Raw genomic sequence first — 21,234 nt, forward strand, 5'->3', positions numbered from 1 at the left:
TACAGTAGTGTAAAAATTAGATGGTAATTATAGGGTACAGGAAACTGGGACTTTTTTATCCCAGAATAAAATTCAGGAAATGGAATTTTTGTGTTTGTTGTATTTCTAGATGGCTCTCTACCTGTGCTCAAGGTGGTACCATTTTTATACATTCTGTGCATTGCTGATTTATTTTTACCTTGTTTTTTCCCCAGCAGGTGGCCACACTTGCTAATTGAAATCATCCACTCAGCCCCAATGGAGTGGGTTGTGTTAAGGCATAAAAATAGGACTTGGATATGTAAAAAGAGTGCCTGTTGCAGAAACAAGTAGAGCCTTTTTTTTTTTTTTTTGCCTCTATGCTTCTTTCCTTTTTTGCAGAAACATGGGTCCCTATAAATCAATTTGAAACCTACTGACAATATACATTCCTTCCTATAATTCCTCTCATTCTGGTATCAGTGTCATATCCATTCTTTCTTATACTGAAAGTTATTTTGGCCACAGAAAGAACATTTGTGGAGTATGAAGGACTTGTAATTTTAAAGATAAGATGAAGCATTAACAAAAACCAATTGAATTCAATTTTATGGGGAAAAAAAGATTAAAACTTTCTTTACTTAAGCATGAATTTGTCATCTCCTATGTCAAAAGTAGGATCTCTAGAGAAAGCTGTTTGGAAAAAGTTGAACAAAATTTTCCATTCCACAGCAGCACTTCTTTTCCTCAACAGTACTTGACATTTCACAAGTTTCTGACATCCAATTCCCACAAGCTAATGCATTTTTTTGTGTTGTTTAGGCTAAAACAGAGGAATGGAAACTGTCTAAACTCCTGCATTTTACTTTCTTTATGAAGCGCAAGCACCCCATGTTCTGCAACACAGCTCTCACTCTGACTATGGTGCTGGCCTAGACCAGAGTCAAAACACTAAGTTTGTAGGTTCCTGAAGGTCTCTGAAGGCCAGAGGAGTTCATGTAAAACACTCCAAATGTTGTGAAACATCTGAATTACATCAGCCATGCCAATGCACTTCACTGTTACTGCCTGGTTGCTTTCATAGTTTCTTATTCAATACATTTACAGATAGGAAATTACTGTTTTCTATGTGCTGCACGCTTTCTGTATGCAATACGCAAGCCAATATAAGTACAGAGAAAATGTACACAAGTAGAGATAGGAGACTGAAAAAAAGAATGTCATAGGGAAAAAAAAGAGGGGGGGAAGTTCAAACACAATAAAGAGATTCTGCACATAAACTGCAGAGAAATGCTAAAATAGATGGAAAGCCACCTGGTGAAAACATAACCAACATAAATTTATTAATATCACCCAGCAGTTTCACTTTTGGAATGTGATATATGAACCATGATGAAATAAAATATGAAAACATGACCACAAGTAGGGGCTATCTGTGTGATTTCAGAGCTTTCCTTCAACATCTTTTTGTGCAGACTACAAGAGAAGAAACTTGTCTTCACCACTAGAACCCACAGAGACCTGTCAAGCCTGAAATACAGTAGCTGGAACTTGGTCATTTGATTACTGCCACATTCTCTCATGCCTCTCTTTCACATATTTCACACATTCACAGTGAACCTTTGGTGTTTACTGTCCTACTCTGTCAGCATCAACCACATGAGAAGAATTTGGGCATTTCACAAAGTGAGAAAGACATGCTACAGCTCTGCCCTGCAGTCAGAGAGTTAAGATAGCCAGCAGGAACCTCCTGCATGCAAAACAGGCTTCCTAACAGCAATTATATCATGTGAATAGAATTCCTGCATAAAAAATTTCATTTAGCCTTGAACTTCAGATACATCTGATAATCTGAAATATTATTTCAATTTTATTAATTAAATTCATATTAGAATTATTATTTATGTTAGAAGCATAGGAAATTTTCCTTACATATAGAATAGTATGGTCCTTTATTTTATAGGATTAAGTGAAACACAAAATGTCATGTATGATGTGTTTAATCTCTAAATTGAATTTAGTTCAAGTTATTCTAAAGATTGAGTGTGATATTTTTCCACAAAAACTGTTCATGTATGTACTGTGTCTGGCTGAGGCAGAGTTCATTTTCTTCATAGCAGACTGAATGGTGCTGTGTTGTGGATTTGTGACTAAACTACTGTTGGTAACACAGCAGTACCTCAACTACTGCTGAACAGTGCTTGCACAGAGTAAGGACTTTCTCTTTTTCCCCACTTTGTCATCAGCCCCACCCAGGAAGAAATGCTGCTGATGGTCCAGAAATGTGGGAGTGGAATACAGCTAGGACAGCTGACCCAAATTGATCAAAGGGATATTCCATCTCACACAGCATTACAATCAGCAATAGAAAATGGAGGTAGACAAAGGAGATTGTCTTCCAAGGTGGCTGCTGCTTGGAGATGGGCTGACACTGTCCTGCTTATGGGAGGTTGCCAGTGATTTCCTTGCCTTTTAACTTCCACTTTCCTTCATCTATTACACTGTCTTTATCTTAACCCACAAGTTTTCCTGCTTTTGTTCTTTCTGTTATGTTCTCTGTCTTACTGCAGGGAGGTGGGTGAGCGAGTGAGTGAGTGAGTGAGTGAGTGAGTGAGTGAGTGAGTGAGTGAGTTGAGTGAGTGGCTGCCAGGTTGACTGGATGCTGGTGCCTGGTGCTCCAATGCATGCATGTCAGGTGTGTAGTAAAACACATTTGGTTATCAGGAATCTGCTGTTTGCTCAGCAAATCCTGCAATCCAGTTGAACATATTGAGACCAGTCAATGGGTTATGGCAAATAAGCAGTGTACTAGGGCAGGATTACATGAGTTAAAGGACAACTCTTTCAAACATTTAGGAAACTCACAGCTCAAAAAAGTTTGTATACTTTACTTAAACAAACATGTTTCTCTGGAGCTAGTCTGGCATTCTACATCACTGGTGAATGCAGACTATTTTACTTTTTTTGAAGTTACATATTGGCCTTTCACAATGCACTTATGTTAAGTGATTAACTTCAACTTAATAAAGGAGAAAGGGGAAATTGTTACTCTGAGACCAAACTGGTACCAGTGGAAAAGTGTATGGAAAAGAAGAACTGATGAAGACTAAAAAAACAATCTGTTTTCATTCCATTCACTTCAGTATGTTCAAGTATTTATATGTGATACTAAGGAAGGGGAAAGCAGCGTAACACAAACCACAGGCTTTACCCAACTTGATTTTTGCTTCATTTAAATATATGTGGTTGAAATAAAAAATATATTTTGAGAATGCAACAATTTGATTATTTCCTGTGGTGGAGTATCTCAACAATCTTCATTAAATTGTATCAATTACCAAATACCATTATTGATACACTTACTAAATGTCTTACAAGTTGGTTTCTTTCTTTCTTTCTTTAAAATGCCAACTCTTAGACCTTGTTAAAGCTGCTATACTGAAGAAATGCTTATCATTATTGTTGTTTCCACTACAATCCACTTACAGCTTGTGGCCAAGTGGCCTTTATGCTGCTTTCTCACAAGGTCATGCTTTGTGCTATGAAGCAGTCAAGACTTGTTCTGGGCTTTATCAGAGACTGCTCAAAAAAGGTAAATTCCCGATGGCAATGCAGGTTTTCCTATGTAGTTCCTCCTTTCAACTCATTTGACTAATAGCTTTGGAAACTGGTTCTTTGAGAGGATTAAACCAGGACTTGTCTGTGTGCGTGATACCCAGCTCCCATCCCGCGCTCCTCAGTGGCCTCCTCAGGCTGCAGTGCACTCCCTGAAGCATCGGCAGAAACTCACGGAATAGTTCGGGGTGGCAGAAACTCACGGAATAGTTCGGGGTGGCAGAAACTCACGGAATAGTTTGGGGTGGGAGGGACCTTAAAGATCCTCCAGTCCCAACTCCCCTGCCTTGAGCCGGGACACCTCCTACTCCAGCAGGTTGCTCAGAGCCCCACCCAGCCTGGCCTTGGAAACTGTCAGGGATGGGGCGTCCTGCATTTGTCTGAGCAACCCGCTCCAGTGCCTCACCACCCCCACCGTAAGTGGAAGATGGAGGAGGCGCGGGTCGCTCCCAGGGACTCTTCCCGCAGCGCTGGGGAGAAGCGGGAGACAGGGAACACCCTACAGCCGAGTGCGGCTCGGCCGGGAGCGGGAACAAAGGGAGGAGGGAAAGGTGGGAAGGGAAGGGAGCCACGTGACGCGTGGCGCGGGCGCACCGGAAGGGCACGGCGCGTGCGGGCGTGACGTGGCGGCGGCGGAAGTGCGTGCTGTGTGTGTGTGAGCGTGTTTTGGTCGGGGCAGAGGCGGCGGCGGAAGTCGGCGGCGGGGCTGGGTGAGGCACGGCTGCGCCCCCGCCCCTCGCCCCCACCGAGGAGCCGCCTCCCCTCTTACCCCTCCTCCGCCCACCCTGCTCCGGCGCGCCCGCCGGCCCCGACCGACGCGCCCGACGGACGGACGCCGCTGCGCCGCCGCCCCGGCTCCCCCAGCCCGGCCAGGTGAGGCGGCGGAGGCGGCGCGGGGGGGCTCCGGCGGCGGCGAGACGCGCCTCGTCCGGGCTCCTGCCGGCAGCCGCTCCCCCGGCGCTGCGGGAGCGCCGTGCCGCGGTACGGGTGGCCGAGGTGGGCAGCGCGGCGTGCGGAGCGGGGACGCTGCTCTCTCCTTTCCCGGCTCAAAATGGCGCCCCCGGTTTTCCCACTTCCCCTTATTCCTGCGCCTGGAAGGGAGCCGCGGGGGAGGGGAGGTGGCGGCGGGGGATGGAGGGGCTGGGCCCGGGAGAGCGGGGATCCTCCCCTATGTGCGGGCGCTCCTGCGGAGAGGTATCGCTGTCTGGGGCCGGCCCTCAGGGCTGTGCCCCTCGAGTTGCTTGTGAGATATGGAAGGGGAGGTTGGGTGGTGGGTCCCTCGCTTTCCCTTTCGCTTGCGTCTGGAAGAAGGACGGTGAACTAGGTGGGAAGTAAAATGCTCCCGAAAATGCGTCGCCATCGGGGGGATCGCAACAGGCCTAGTATGCTGGATATCTTCTGCATCGCACGCAATTGGAACTAGACAAAGCTGGGGTAGGGTGGAGGACCAAACCTAAGCTTTTTGTGCTTTAGAGAAGAGCTGAATTGCATGAGAAGTATCAAAATGTTCCAAACGGGGCCATGAAAGGCTGTTCGCTCGGCATTTGTAATGATTTTTTTTCTACCTTATGCCTCTTTAAGAGCTTGAGGATGGTAACGAGAGGCTAAACAGCAAATTAAGCAGCTGAAATTAATACATTTCTTTCATATAACATTCAAGCAAAGTAAAAATCGTAGTATTTTTTATTTTTTCCAGTTTTATAGTGTCTGTTCAGAATTACAGTCATGCTTACCTACAGATTGCTTATAGATATTGTTCTTCCATAATGAGAAATGTCAGGAAGAGGTAGATGTTGGCTGAAGTGAGGTAACTAGAGACAATGGTATTGTAGTCATCACTTACATTTCCTGTAAGATAAACCAGTTTATCTGAAAGCAATTGCTACCATTCATCATTCAGATGAGCTTTTGAGATGGCTAATACCTTTAATTGTAGGGCTGTGATTTTTTTGCAGCAACTGTGTTGATGCACTTGTTTAACTTAGTCTCATTATGTTTCTATGTAAACTGGCTTACATATTGCAAGCATTTTGCTGGTTGTCCCTGTCACTGTCTTGAACACTACAGTAAGGTATCACACTAATTCTGCTGAACCTAGAAGAAAAATTCAGTTAGTAGGAGTGGCTAATACATAAGGCTTTTTACTTACTGACTTTTAAAACATTCAAGAAAGTCCAGTATAAAAAAATTTAAAGTAGATAATAGTTGCAGCCTCAGCATTGTATGCTTTATGTCTGTTAATGCAGCATACAAAAGTTTAGCAGTAAGAAACAGTGTTGTTTGCTATGGCATATAAAAGTGGTGGAATGTTCCAGTTTTAAATTTATCATGAATTTTTTCCTGTGGCCTTTCTATTTGATAATATGTTTAATCACATTAGTTGTAGGAACAGTACTCACTGTCTTAATCTCTTCTGGCTGGCTTTTGTCACCAGTGTTACTTTGATACTTCTTATTAGCTGTCTTGTAGTTGAAATAGTCCAGTGCTTATGCTTGCATGACTGAATTATGCCATTAAATTGAGGGTTTGTGTGTATTGGCTGGGGCTGTTCGTATTTTGTACAGAGGCTCAAGCATAATAAGATTTGTGTTTGATCTGTTAAAATACTTAGTACTCTTTCATAAATAAAACTCAGACTGTCCAACAGCATACAAATTTCTCTTCTGGAGTGAGGAGAATATGCAGCATACAGTAAATTAGTTGGTGGGATTATGAGGAGTACTTAGCTCATAATATACTCCAGGCTTTGTGTTCTGGCATTTCAGCATGGACCTGCTCAGTCATGGGGGGGATATTCAGAAGAGTGAAAGTTCCTACTTAGCATAGTGACCTATGTATTTATACCACCCAAGACTGCAAAATGGAGTTTTTATGTTAAACTCTATAAAAGTAAGAAAATCTCCCTCATTTCCATCTATCTGAAGCCATCTGTCTCAAAAAATTTTATATTTGTTGGACAATACCCTTTTCCTGACCTGGAGTTGGGGCAACTGAGAGGCATTTTAAAAACCTTTATTCCATTTTCAGTCTCATGAGAAGGGTGAGGCAGTACAGTTATTATAATTCACACCATCACAATCAGAAGCTGACTATTTCCTAATTATAATAAACCATAAGTGTTTCTTGGCCTATCAGCTTTTTGTCACGCCATGCTGTAGATGCCTTAAAGCCAATCATCTAAAACTACCCCTCGTGCATCCCAATACAGTGCATCTTTCATAGTTCTGTTTCTCCAAAGAAAACCCTTCTGTCAATCCCTAAGAAATCTCTACAAATCCATTTCCCACATAAAGTATTTTCTTTAGCAGATTTTTATACTAGTAGATCACTTCCATAACTCCCATATGTATCTGTTTAAGAGCTGTTTCAAGCCAAACAGTTGTGTACTTGCCTATGTGTAGGTGAATGAAAATGTCTTGCCCAGGTTTTCTTCCTTTACATAGTCCAAACATATTGATTACATTGCGTACAAAATTAGAAGGGGAGCCATATCAGTGGAATTTTTCCCAGGAAGTTTTTACCAGAGCTGAGTTTGTAGTGTATAGGTAGGGTACTGAATTTACTGTTCCTCCCAGGTTCTCCAGGTTTGTATTTTACTGATGAATTAAGAAGTAGTAGAATGAATGTGACCTGAGACTTGGAGTGTGCATGGGGGACTGTAGCATTGAAATTTTCTTCTGAATCTTTCTGAGGCACTGTGTGCTCAGCTCACAGATGTGCAAAGAACAGCCCAAAACCATTGTGCAGTGGCTGTGTCAAACTGCAGTACTGCTTCTCTTCAGATTAAGCAGGTACTTCCCTTGCTTTTTGTGTATGCTGCCATGTTGTGAAATTCAACTACAGAGTTTTGGCATCATCTGAAACTTCAAAAGATGATGATTTCTGTATACACTTATAGAAGGTGTTAGTGACTTTTATTAATATGTCACAATCATCTAAATGTGTTCTATCAGGTTTTCAGTCTTGCATTTTCTTTTATCCTGAGCTGTTGAAAAGTGGGTGGTATGACTAGTAGGTTTCATTATTAATTTATTAGATGTATTGAAGTGACTGTTGAATGAATGAGGTTTACAGTATGTTTCTTAGATGGCCTTCCTATCAGGTGCTGTGGTCTGCTATCAGCTTGAGAGCTGGTTATTTTTGTACATGGTATCTGACTGTCTAGGATGATTTCAGGGGAGGGATGCTGTAAGAATGTAAACTTCTGTAGCTTGGGCATCTGTAAAAATTGAATCAGATATTTTTATTCACAACCTATGTCAGCTTTGTGTTCTGAAGTAGTTTTGCAAGGGGTATAATTAGTGTTTTGAAAGTGATAAAAACCTGAAATAACAGCCACCTGTAAATGCTCAGGTGAAATTGATAAATATTATGCAATTTTTTTTTCTCATACCTCCTTTTGCTGTCAGTATGGGAAACAGCAAGCAAAAAAGCAGTCATCGGGAGTAACCTGTGCAGTGGCTTGATTTCCTCACTGTGTGTCATCTAGAAGTCACTTGCTCCCAGGAGTACTAAGTCACACAGTCATTGGATATTGTCCTTATGTTTCTTTGAATGCTGCAGAGTCTGGAGAAACATGGGGCATATTAAAAAACAGGGTTTTTAATTATTTCATGGTTGTCCAAACACACTAGAATGCTACAGCAAACGGATGGGAATTTTTTAAGTTTAAAGTCTTATTTTCTTTTCCAGAGGAAAAGATAAACAAATGGGTAACAGTATTCTGAACCACCTCTATTTTGGTTATGCCTTGCTGCATTCTCTATTGTTGTACAGTTAAGGAGAGATTAACTGTTGTCACTGATCCATTTTTAGCCAAATCACTCCACAACTTCTGAAGCATATTTCCACATCATGGAGGGGAGAAGAGTCTTGCCTGAGAACCAACACACTAGTAGGGCAAAATTGTTGATTTATGGTATAAGGATGAGAGGTCTAGTATTTTTAAAATAACTGGATCCATTCCTGTATTCTGAAATACTTCCCCAAAATTAGTTTAATGAATAAGAACTGTAGTATAGAATTAATGTGGTAGTTAATAACAACGATGGTAGGATTTGCAGGGGCTTTTTTGCTTCATCCTTTCACTGTGGAATACTTTCACACGTTTCTAAGAATATATAGCTAAAAGTTACTACTTGATGGATTGCTATACAATTTAAATTTTAAAAATACATATTTTTAAGTGTGATGTAATTGTCAAATGGGACACAAACTCAGGACAGAATGCAAAATCATTGTAACCTCCCTTAAAGAAGGTAAATTATTTTGAGAGATATGAGAAAAGGAGGAACATGAGCAAATAAAAGTGCCTCTAAGATGCTGTAAATATTTTTAAGACCTATATTCTGCTTACAATGAGAAATTAAGTATCTGTTTTTCAGCTGTTACATTTTTCAGTAAATAATGCTAAGATTTTTGTCCTCATTTACTCCATGAATATTAGTTTGCAAGGGAGTATGTTACTGAAGGGTAAGGTTCAGCTAGGCTGCTGAAGCACTTTCCAGGAAAGAAGGGTCTTCAAGACTTGGGTTGAGGGAAGGGGAGAGTTAGGAAGGAGAGAGTGGGCTTAGCATCTGAGCTAGGCCTGTAGTAAACAGGAATACTTAAGTGCCTAATCTATGTGCTGAGGGGTTTGAAATAGGAAGATGGCTAAAGACTACTACTTGGTTTAAAATGTAGTTGCTTCATCACAAATAATAAAGAACAGGGAGTCATTTGAAACTTTTATGTTTGCTTCTTTTTTTGCAATATACGAATTAAAGCCATTTTTTGCACCAGGAGCATGTACTCTAACCTAACTCACGTCATAGATGTTAGAAAAGGTGTATCCCTGCAAAATCTGCTTAATTCAAATAAATGATCAGCTGGAGTAGGACAAAATTATGAACTAATTTTGAGAGGTCTTTTGTATCTGCTGTTAAGTGTGTAAAAGCATAAATATTAGGGTCACAAGTGGTACCAGCAGAGTCTAAAGGCTTCTCTTTCTTTATGAGTAAGTACTGTGGATGGGGTTTTTTTTAAGCAGCTGGAAAGAAGAGTAAGCAGACTAAGTAATGCGCTGTTCATACTTGTTCTTATCAAAATCTCTGTTGTTAATATTGGTCTAGGACATGTGTAAGTATTGGAAATAGAAATTTATCATAGTATGGTGGTTCTCTGGTGATTTGTGCAAAGTGGTCTGGAATTCTTATGGTCATTTGGTTTTCATATGGAAGGCTTCACTTTTGCTTCTCAGTACAGTTGTTAATTAGAGAGGGTATTAGTGGTTTGTGTGTGAAGATCTGTACTTTTATGTAAGGAAACTGTGTTTGATAGATGGGATAGAAGTGAATTGATGAACTACACTTGCAAAGAAGGTACTGTGGTATTTGAGTTTTCCCAAATTGCTCGGATTTTTAGCATCCTTGAGCAGTGTTCAAGACTTTGGAATATTGGTTAGCAATAGCATAATTATGAAAAGTTATTCCTGCTTGTCATTTGTTATTTTACTGACAATTTGAAAGTCTGAATCTATTGTGTTTTAAATCAATCTTGATTTGTTAAGACATAACTGGAGACTGAGGTCTTGCAAGAAACAGCATAACTGGATTTTAATGTGCTAATTTGAAGCTTTGATGGGAAGACTAGGTGTTGAAGAAGATAACTTGTTCATGTATCATAAATTCTAGCTATAGCTGACAACTTATCAGTGATGGTACCTGGAGTCTAGACTGTTGACTTCGGTAAATACTAGGTGAAGTTATATAAAATATATTGCATTAGTGAATGAGACTTTTCTTACTTGGTTTGTAAATCTAATGCACACACTGTCTTTTCACAAACTAGGTTGTTACTGGCAGAAGAACCAGAACTCAGATCTCAGTGGAACTTGGTTTCAAAAGCTGTTGAAACAAAGGACTGCTTTCTAATTTGGACATGGCTAATCGAGGAGCAACAAGGCCCAACGGGCCAAATGCTGGAAATAAAATTTGCCAATTCAAACTAGTACTTTTAGGAGAGTCTGCAGTTGGCAAATCAAGTTTGGTGCTTCGTTTTGTAAAAGGACAGTTTCATGAATTTCAAGAAAGTACGATTGGAGGTGAGAAAATTACCCTGTTAGTTTGTTACGTGTTATGTGTTTATATTGTCCTTGCCCTTGAAAACCTTTAATGTAACAGCACTTCTAGAGTGGGTCATTGACAGCAGGGATCAAATCTGAGCCCTGCGTCACTAATTGAGAACTATAACTTTCTGAGTTAAACACAAGCATCCTTTTCAAGCGGAGGTATTAAACGTGTTCTTGAACTGCATAGTTTTGAAACCTGAGCTAAATGTTACATTTTGTTTGTAAGTGGGTGTGTGGCTCTTTTAATTGTGCTGCATGCTTAATGCATTAAATAACTGCTTAGTAAGAACTATAAGCTTCTATGAAAGTAGAAGCTAGTTTCTGTGAAAAAAACCCTAGCATTGCATCTTCCATAAGGCTTGTGTTTGTCTCTTATGCATTCTGACTTTGATTTTGGAGAACTTGCTACATTTCTGGAAATATTTTTGTGTTAATCGCAGAATTTATTGTGCTGGTTTTCCATTTTTTGATTTCAAACAAAACAGGTGCTGGCTACCAGAATTTTTAAAAATCTGTTTAACTTTAAACAGATTTTATCACACTTTTCTGCTTGACAGATTTCTTAAATTATATTGTAGTTTGTGTTTGTGCTTTGAGCTGTATTCCTCCTTGGATAAATTTAAACATTTCCTAAAACTACCTAACAGCATACAGACTTTACAAGGTATGAATTTTGTGAATTGATAAATACTCTCCAGTAGTTGCTGTTGCAGCTTGCATGAGTCAGCCATTGTAATATTTATGTGAAGGCCTTCTAGTGGTCTGTATGTCTTCACATACCAACAGTTGTTGAAGTGTAAAAACACTGGAAAGCTTACAAAAATAGATACAAGCTGAATTTCATTGCATTATTCTTTTGCCCTGTATCTAGCTGTTAAATGTATTTATTTTTTCTATCTGTCAGCATAAATAGACAACCATATATTTTCTACTTTAGCAGTCTTACTATTGCACACTTTTGGCTTTGTGCCTTTTGTCATGGCTTGAGGATAGGTGTTAGTATGAAAGTTTCTGTATGTTCTGATAAACAGCTGTGTGGTAATACAGAGAGCATTCTCAAAGATGTGTTGTGAATTAACTTTCCAATAACAACAAGGTTTTTAGTTTAAAACCAGTTAAATTTAAGTAAAATTAATTTAACCTCTGTTTAGTTTTTTCTTGTTTTAGTGTTTGGAATAACCAAAACCCTGTTACACTGTTCAAAATCTAAACAAAGGTTATACAAGAGCCTAAGTTCAAGTTCAGATGTGTAAGGTTTAGTGTAATCTGTATTAACTTGTGCCTCTTCTCTATCAAGTAGAAACAAGGAAATTCTATATAATACAGCTGAGAACTATTACATGCAGCAATGTTAGGATTCAGAAAAGTTTTCTATAGAGAAAGCTGTCTAACTCTGTGGCTTGTAGTTGCCTAAGGCATAATTTTCTTTGTATACAGAAGGGCCTTCTAACAAAGAGAGGCTTATGTGCATTGTGAATCTGGATAAAAACATCTGAAAGGGAGTGCAGTTAAAGGCAGACATGGTGGATGGTGGTGGTGTGGTTTTGCCACTTCAGATTGTAGCCAGGCCTGTTAGTTGCTTAAGACAAAAGTATGGCTGTTAAAGATGATAGACTTTCAGATAATTAACAGATGATTAATTGTCAATTTACTATGGCCTTGGCAAGGTCGAAGAAAGTTAGCCTTTTTTTCAGAGATTAATTGGCATTTTAAAGTGGTTGAAATGTTATTTTTGACAAAAACAAAAGAGGATTGAAAAGAATAAACTTCTTGTTTAATTCTCTTTCCAAGTACCTACCTTCATTTATACAGTGTAGGTACATTTTTATGTTAAGAGAATAATTCTGAGAACTTGAAAATCATCTTGTCTCTGCCTTGAAGAAATACAATATTGAGCTGGTTCTGGGGAGGAAGCCTTAGTTTAGTGCAGGATGTATGGTGTTTTTCCACTCTGTTTTGCTTCTGTGCTGCTTAGGGAGCTGCCAAGTGGAGCCTGTTCTACCAGTGTTCGGATATGTAACATTTAGAGAGATTTATGTTGATTTAACATTGGAACATCAAAGCTTTTACCTTCTCCAGCCTGCCTGCTCATCTGTGATGGATGCTAATACCCCTGAAGCAGGAGCACCTGACCACTTAAGGAGTCAGCTTCTGGTCACAGTTTAACCCCAGCCAGCAGCTAAGTACCATGCAGCTGCTGCTTACAGCTGAGACAGGGACACTTCTGTATGCTAGTTACAATGTCCTTTACAGAGCAAGATTGGCTTCATTTTGGCTTCTGTTATGAGCTGAGTTGAAGGTTGGAGCAGTTTTGGAATGATTCTTACACTATGATGTCGCAGAGTGTGTAGGACAGGATGAAATCCCAGATATGCAAGCATTAGGGGCTGGTGTCTCTTCAGTCTTTTGATTTAAATTGGCCACAGTCTGTCAGTGAGCCTAGTGATCAGAGTTCCTGCTTCAGCTAAGTAGTGAGAGTTCCTTAGTTTAGTTTTTAATACTGATTTCTGTACTGTGTGGGCTCTCACCTCCATACTTCTGATTATTCCTTAATCTGAATGGAAAACTTTTACTAGTAGTAACTGTTTGAGGACTTGGAATGAGTTAGTATTTTCTGTAACTGGAAGACCATTATTTATGGTAATGTGTTCAGCTGTAGTAGAAATGGCTGCAAGTTTCCCTGAAACTGCAGGCTGTTGAAATTTTGCTGAAGTTAATTGTTGAGATTACTTGCAAAGTCAAAAATATAGTTGCTTTGACAACAAGAACTTAGAAGAAGTGCTTCTTTCTTCAGACCTGTTAGCTAAGGTGAAGTTGTTAGGGGCTGAAAATCAAAGTTTGAAGATGATATTCAAGCAATATAAATGTGTAGAATTAAAATATCTGAACTGTTGTATTAGAGTATGATGGGGTTCTGCTACTGGTACACTAGTATACATCCTTCTTCAACAGACTGTATCTAGAAGCTTTAAGAGAAGGCTTATGGTTACTCAGATTCACTATAATGAAAACAGAAATTCTTTACAATTTTTGCTTTCTTATGTCTAACCTGAGGAATGTCCAGTTGTTTAAATAACTCCTCTATGTTCATCAGAGTCACAGACTGTCAGCTAATGCTTGCATCAAACTTGTTGTATTTAAATAGTAGGCTTGAAATGTTTTGCATCTCTGTGAGCATAACTATATATATGACTATAGAGATACAAGCAAACTTCTGGTTTCAGCACCTCTGTTTTTTTTGTAGCTGCTTTTCTAACCCAGACCGTTTGTCTGGATGATACAACAGTAAAATTTGAAATTTGGGATACAGCTGGCCAAGAGCGGTACCACAGTTTAGCACCCATGTACTACAGAGGAGCACAAGCAGCTATAGTGGTATACGACATTACAAACGAGGTAAGTACTGGATTAGGGATGCACAAAGGGGATTTGGAAGTTACCAGTCTTGCACTGATCTTTACTTATTTTTTCTCACTGACTTGTGTAAATCGATTCATCATTTTGCAGAATCATAGAATGGTTTGGATAGGAAGAAGCCTTTAAAGGTTGTCTAGTCCAATGCTCCTGCCATGGGCAGGGATGCCTTCTGCTGGACCAGATTGCTCATTTCATACTGCACTGTGTAATGTCAATTTGTGTCTCTAAACTTTTCTGGCTAAAAGACTGTTTCTAGAGTTGGGTTTTTGTTTGTTGTTGTTTTTGGGTTATTGTTATTGTCTTTTGGTTTGTTTTTTGTTTGGTTGGTTTTTTGTTTGTTTTTGGTTTTTTTGTTTGCTTTGGGGTGGTTTTCTTTATTAAAAAGAGGGAAAGGAAGAGGAAAAATCCTCTTGTAAAAGTGTTTTCTAACCCACCCTTAAATCAGTTAGTTCATGGAGTTTGAGCTGTTACTCTCATCACATTGCTGGTGGCACCATGGTAGTGAAGACATTATTTTAATATTGTATTTTTGCAAATTTTGATTAAGGATTGGAAAGGTAGCACAGTCTATTGAGACCATAACCTAGAGGTTATTAGATTTCTTTTTATTTGAACTTGGATGAGATAAGCTTCACTAGTTTCTGATAAAATTTGACTTACAACCCAAAACTTTCAAAAAATCCACAGCAATCATGTACCATAATGAACAGTCCCCAGTAATTAAAAAGTAATTTTGAGGCCTTTTCAATGAATCTTCCAGAGAAACTGAAATTGCTGTTTTCTCTCTTAACCACTTCTTTCCTTACTCTGTCTACACAAAGATCTTCCTACCTGTTTACTTCAGCATTATCACAGCTAAGCACAGTTGAGAACTAAGGCAGGAATGTTTCATTTTAAAAAGCTCGGTTGGCAATTTGGAGTGTGCCTTTGGACTAAGGTAGCAGCCTTGCATTGGCGTTTTGTGCTTGAAGTGTAGATAACAGAGATGAGGATAATAGGTGAGTAAAAAAGGATGATAAAACTCAGTTGCATCATTTATAATCATTAACAGGAGTCCTTTGCCAGAGCGAAAAATTGGGTCAAAGAACTTCAGCGACAAGCAAGTCCTAATATTGTAATAGCTTTAGCAGGAAACAAAGCTGATCTAGCTAACAAAAGAGCTGTGGATTTCCAGGTATGTACATTATTTTTTGTTCATAGATATTGCATTTTGTTTGAATAGATAGTAAATAAACCTACGGGGAGCTTATACACATAGCCTAGCTAGTTATTATGGGGGTCATGTTGTTAAATATAAATGTCAACTGAGACTAATTAAATTATACACGCTACCAAAAAACCTATTTCTGTACAAGTAATATGGAGGAATAGGCTTTTTGGAATAATTAATTTGACTTTGAGGAATAATTAATTTATTTGCGTATCTTTAAGGCTAATTGAGTATCTGTTCTTTGATGTGACCTCTTTCTGTCTTCTACCCAAAATTATCAGTAACTAGAGTTTCGGTGGATGAGATAGCAGTAACTCAGTGCAAGCTGTTCTGTCTGGCTTGTCAGCCAGAGAATTTTGATTATCATATGATACAAAGATGATTGATGTGCCTAACTTGCTTAAGCTGTACTGTTGAAGCAATGTTGAAATTTTAATGGAGCTTTTCATGGTATTTCTTTTGGTTTAGTGATTACATCTGTGCTCTCACAGATCATCTTCTAGAAAGTTTAATCAAGTCATCAGAAAATAGTCTTTAAGCTGAATTAAATTAACTACAGGTAGTTTTGGTCCATTCATGATTGACTGACTTTGAATTAAGATACTGTTTATTAGTCAGTAATTTACAGTTTTTAATCTGTTTGGTGTCACTGAGATACAGCTGCATATAATAATGAAACCTTTTATAACTCTGGAGGGTTGAATTATAAGGTTAGCAGTGGTTTAGATGTTTTTCTGCCAATTTTTTAATTTTATACTTTCATGACAATTGACATGAGACTTTGGTGTTTTATGAAAAATTGTTACATTTAACAAAAAGTTCATGCATGACTGCTGTCAATAATATAAGCGCATTTAAGTATCACAGTAGATCTACCTGTACTATTTCTTGAACAATTACAATTTCAATGTTTTTTAAATGTTAGGGGGTTTGCTACTGTGGATTTATGGACTCCTTGTGGGCTTGACAGACCTTTCTCATTGCAGATAGCAATGAGTATTTGTTAATGTGTTGTTTCAGGTATAAATTACATAGATCTTAGCAGATGACACAATTATAGAGCACTGTAGATTATTCTTATCATCATAGGTGTTCTGTAGTTCAGTTTTTTCACAGATTTCTTATTGAATGCAAAGGCAGTTACATAAGCATAAGCTGGAGATTCTCAGCTGAATTGACTAATAAGAAGCGGCAAAAATAGTAAGGTTCTTAAGAGCAGTGTTTCAGATTAAAATTCATACTGAAAAGGGAGGTAACATGGTAAAATACTGAATGCCACTTATTTGCTGGAACTGTGAATTTGTATCAGGATAATAAAACTTTTCTGATCCATCTGCCTCAGTGGTTGAAAGATTCAAGATAGTTCATAGACTGCCTTTTTCCAGGGTAATAATGGACTTGATGGCATTTGGTGGCACTTTCTGAAACTTATTTGTTCTTACTATCAGAGCTAATGCTCTGCATTGGGGCTGTCTCTTTCATAAATATTTTCATTTATTATTTAGTTTTGCATGAGATTTTTTCACCTGGATATTTTTAAGATTATTAGGGATCTTCAAGATTCCACTTCTAGTCGTTGAACTGATTGGTGAAATTTTAACTTCTCCATAGCTGGTATATAACATTGTCAGATGAGTGTTTCCACAAACTGTCTTTCTTTCAAAATGCTGTAGAGATTGTTCCTTTGTAGCAATTAAAAGTACAGTGTGTAATGATTGTATGAGTTTTCTTTTTTTTTTTTTAATGAAGTAATGTATTCTTATTTTAACTTTCAGGAAGCACAGGCTTATGCAGATGACAACAGCTTATTGTTCATGGAGACGTCTGCCAAAACATCTATGAACGTAAATGAAATATTCATGGCAATTGGTGAGTTTATGAACAAAACGAAAACTTTAAAGGGAATGGTTTTCATGTGATTCAGACCATGGCAATCCTCCTAACCTAAGATCTGTGTTTTTAATGTAAATTATTTTTGGTATTGAAGTGTTCTTACTCCCTTTCATTTGTTTAATTTTATTTAAGCAACTGTCTGAAATCCAAAAGCTGTGCCAAAGATGGCAATGTGTGCTTAAATTCAGTGTCCAAGTTATAAGTAAAGGATCCTGCATGTGAAAAGTAAAACTACTCATATATTTTTAATGTAACATAATCTTAGGGATTTCTGTAAAGATGCTAATGTGTAGTACGAAGTACAACCCAAAAACTTTTGTGTTTCATGTGTACCCAGAATTGTATTTAATTGTTAATAAACTTCTGAAAGTGGAGGAAAAAGAATTAATTTTTTAGTCTGGCCACTAATCTATTCAGTAGTAACCTTAATTATAATAGATGCTTTGCTAGTTGGTAGTAGTAATGTATAGCATCAAATAACCTCACTCAATCTGTTTTGTCTGTTGCACCTCTCTAACCTGCTATTTGTGAAAAATCATCATTGATGTTAAAGTTAAATATTTTTAAAGAGGTCTTAATCTTCTGCTTTCCAAGCCAGGAAAGCAGGAGATAATTTGTGGTGTCTTTCAAACTTCCAGCAGATGAAATTAAATTGCCAGGATAGCAACACTTTATAACAAGTACTTACTTCATATTAACTGTAAATACTTGAAAAAGGGGGATAGATGCAGACACTGTGTCTGACAGCAAAGTATATTTTTCTCATAAATGTTCAAGATAGGCCTGCATTTAATGATTAGAAATGCTAAATTTTAGTATTCTGGTGAAATTTCAAAATTATGTTTAATGGTGCAGGTTGCTTCCTGTTTAAAAAAAAATCCCCAAAAATCTGATGGTTTTTTAAATTGGATATATCAATAATAATTATTGCCTCCATATTTGAATGAAGCCTACAACATAAATTTGAGGAAAAAAATATCCAATTAGGGGAAAAAATGCCCACACAGTTGTGTGTTTTGTCTGTAATGTTTTTCCATGTCAGAATTTTACATCAGTGGGGTGAAATTCAGCTTTGTCAGTACCTCAGAACAAGATCTGTGCAGCAATAGACTCTGAATGGAAATTCTGATGAGATTATAAGTATTGCATGTCATTTGGAATGGCCTGGAAATACGGATGCAATCCTCAGGACCATGTATAAATATGATGTTAAAGCTGAGAGAAAATGAAAAATGAAAATGTTGAAAGAATTGTTGGATACATGCTGCAGCTGCTTGTAAAGTGACTGCTTCAGCACTCATTCAGAACTTCCAGTTAAAAAAACCCAATGCTAATTCAGTTCTAGATACAGTTCTAGAATCCAGAACATTACTCTGAAGACATTTTTCTTCTGGTGCATTGACCCTTTAAACTGGCTCAGCAGCTTAGTACCGTGTGGATTCTTGGGTTTTACCACAGAACTGTAGAATGGCTCAAGTTAGAGGGGACCTCAGAGTGGCTTACCCTTTTGCCCAGCACCCTGAGGTTATCTGGTACCACAACATGTTGATAGCTGCTCTGCAGGTTTTTTTGGCTGTGTTTTGTTCATTTTGGAAAAAGTTCTTTTAAAAACTGACAGAAGTAATTAATTTGGAGTGAAACATTTTGGCCAAACTGTAGAACAAGGGTGGTTGTTGGGCCCTGGTAAGATAGGCCTATGGAAGTCCTTTTGTGTAGAACTTAGCAATTTTCTGATGGAGAGAAATCTAGGAGAAGCTACTGCTCAGAAGGGTGACTGCTTTCACCCTTATTTTTTGTGTTAAGACTGAGGAGGAACCTTGTAGCTACAATGGCAACAAAGAAATTACCAGTCAATTGACTCATAAGAATTGAAGAGACAGATTGAAAAAAAAAACAACCAAAAAAAACCAGGCGTGGCTTGATCTGGTGTTGAGGGCCATTTTATATGTTGTTTGCAAACACTTATTCTGGCTGGATATCTGGGAATTGTTTGACCCATTTCTGTCAGTGTTTTGTGCGTTTTTAATGTTTCTGTATCTTTTTGCACTAACATCCTGATCTTAAAGACTTTCCTGTGTGGGTGGATTCCCACAAGAACTGTTATTTACTGGCATAGCACACCTGTGCAGATACATTGTACTGCTTGAGTTACTAATGCATTTCACTCCTGAAAATAATAAAGTAGCTAATCATTAAGAAGTGTCTTCACTTCTTTCATTCCCAATGCACTGAATCAAATCAGAATATATAAACAGTATACTGATATGTCTATAATGTGTTGTTCTGTTTACTCAGGTGATTTAATCTTAGTAAAATCTCAGGTTTAACTCTACTTCCTGTTCACCTTACAGCAAAAAAATTGCCTAAGAATGAACCACAGAATGCAGGAGCCAGCTCTGCCAGAGGAAGAGGAGTAGACCTTACTGAACCTACACAACCACCCAAGACTCAATGTTGTAGTAACTAAAAGATCAATTGCTTTAAACTGTTCTGAATATTCTTCTGCTTCCTAACTGTTAATAACCATGGAATTGGAGTGCTTAACCTGGTCCAGTACAGCTTCCAAACAGCGAAGAGACTTACGATAATAGTCAAGTTCATGATACAGAGTTTTTTTTTCACCTAAAATTTTAACATGCATGTATCCACCACTGGCTGTAATGTTTCAGCAGTAGAGGAGAGATGGAGGCGGAATAAACTTCCTTCACTTGAAAGGTTTTAAAATTCAGTTGTTATTATTAGGGGTGTAGAAGAACTACTTTCTGTGGACCTAATTGGCCAGTTCCTGTAGCCTCAGTACTGATCACTGTTATAATAAATAGAATTGGGTCTTTCCATAATTCTCAACTGTGCTTTAAAACCTCCTTAGAAACAGGGTCTAAAAATTACTTAATTGCAGTATTGATGCAACCACTTGTTTCTGCAGGTATCCACTGTTTAGTTATACATTCCATAGGTTAATAATTTTATTACAAATAATACATTAACAATCTTTAAAAATCCTATGCTTGTGAGAAAGTGGAGTTTTAGTTGGTACACTGTATGTAAATTATATCAACCCAGTTAGTTATCTTAATGAATTAGTGATGAATCAAGTCTAACTTCATTTCTAATCTGTTCAGAGGGTACAGACCAGTAAATTCAACTCTACAACTTAGGATATGGGGTTTTTTGTCCTCTACAAACTGTAAGAGCTCTTCAAGTAAAACCACAACAAACTCGGTGTCTGTGACTTCTTTCTTGTTTCTGATCATTGCTGGCCATTACAGTTTGTTTTTCCCCTAAGGAAAAAAATAGTGCACTAACGATTATGTACATCCAACTTGATTTTAAATTTGGATATTAATGTACTGTAAATAGGTACTCTGCATTGTAGTCTACATTTGTTTAATACTTTCTGTAATATTTAAGAGTTGCTTAAAGGTATACAGAATGTACAGTTACTTAAAGCTAACTTTTTTCCTCTCTAATCAAAGGGGGTTCTGAGTTCTTCCTTTATGGCTAGAACAGTAATAAATGATGCTCCTGTATCTGTAACATAAGTACTGCTGTCTGTCAGTAATGAACTTCGCAACTTTGTTTTCCAAAGTACATTTTATTTTGATCAGTCCAGTATATTGCACTAATTCTTTTAGTTATTTTCATTATATGAAATCTACAAAGTGTGTCAGAAGAGATGAATTAGTCTATTTAAATGTTGAACTGATAGAAACTTACTTGTGCAGATTTTAAATTTGCAGTAAACTGGGTTTAGCAAGAAAAATGACAGTTCACCAGTGTTTAGTTTTATATTGAGGTGCTCAGGTTTGAATAAAGTGGTTTAAAAAAATTTTGATTACTGGTTCTTATTGAGAGTTTCAGGAGGTTTTATCACATTTGTACAGTTCCAGACAAGATGTCTTGATTCACTGTATGGGTCAGCATTTAAGATGCTTACAATAAATTTATAGCACAGCTAAATATAAGCTTGTCCTATTATATTGTGGCACTCCAGTTATTCTATGATAAATCTTTAAATGTTGAGGTAATTGGG

General features: G+C 38.0%; 1 protein-coding gene across 7 annotated transcripts; it reads left to right on the forward strand.

The window, feature by feature from the left end:
* Positions 1-3,857: 3,857 nt before the first annotated feature.
* RAB5A (RAB5A, member RAS oncogene family) lies at positions 3,858-20,743 on the forward strand. 7 transcript variants are annotated; one of them, XM_031503869.3, is made up of 6 exons: positions 3,858-3,989; positions 10,402-10,654; positions 13,926-14,077; positions 15,150-15,272; positions 17,084-17,177; positions 19,553-20,743. In XM_031503869.3, the coding sequence occupies exons 2-6, from the start codon at positions 10,492-10,494 to the stop codon at positions 19,666-19,668; spliced, it is 648 nt and encodes a 215-aa protein (XP_031359729.1). In that variant the 5' UTR covers positions 3,858-3,989; positions 10,402-10,491; the 3' UTR covers positions 19,669-20,743. The 7 variants fall into 7 exon arrangements, with proteins under 7 accessions (XP_031359729.1, XP_021393792.1, XP_085425077.1 ...); XM_021538117.4 differs by lacking the exon at positions 3,858-3,989 and adding an exon at positions 4,205-4,446; XM_085568951.1 differs by lacking the exon at positions 3,858-3,989 and adding an exon at positions 4,205-4,283.
* The last annotated feature ends 491 nt before the right edge of the window (positions 20,744-21,234 follow it).

Source organism: Lonchura striata, chromosome 2 (genome assembly GCF_050655825.1).
Source record: "Lonchura striata isolate lonStrDom1 chromosome 2, ASM5065582v1, whole genome shotgun sequence".
NCBI classification, from domain to species: Eukaryota; Metazoa; Chordata; class Aves; order Passeriformes; family Estrildidae; genus Lonchura; species Lonchura striata.

Bases quoted from the DNA above. Each gene is read 5' to 3' on its own strand.
- RAB5A (XM_031503869.3), top strand. From the start codon at position 10,492: ATGGCTAATCGAGGAGCAACAAGGCCCAACGGGCCAAATGCTGGAAAT. The intron at 10,655-13,925 runs GTGAGAAAATTA...TTTTTTTTGTAG, and splicing joins TCAAGAAAGTACGATTGGAG to CTGCTTTTCTAACCCAGACC. The intron at 17,178-19,552 runs GTGAGTTTATGA...TTCACCTTACAG, and splicing joins TGAAATATTCATGGCAATTG to CAAAAAAATTGCCTAAGAAT.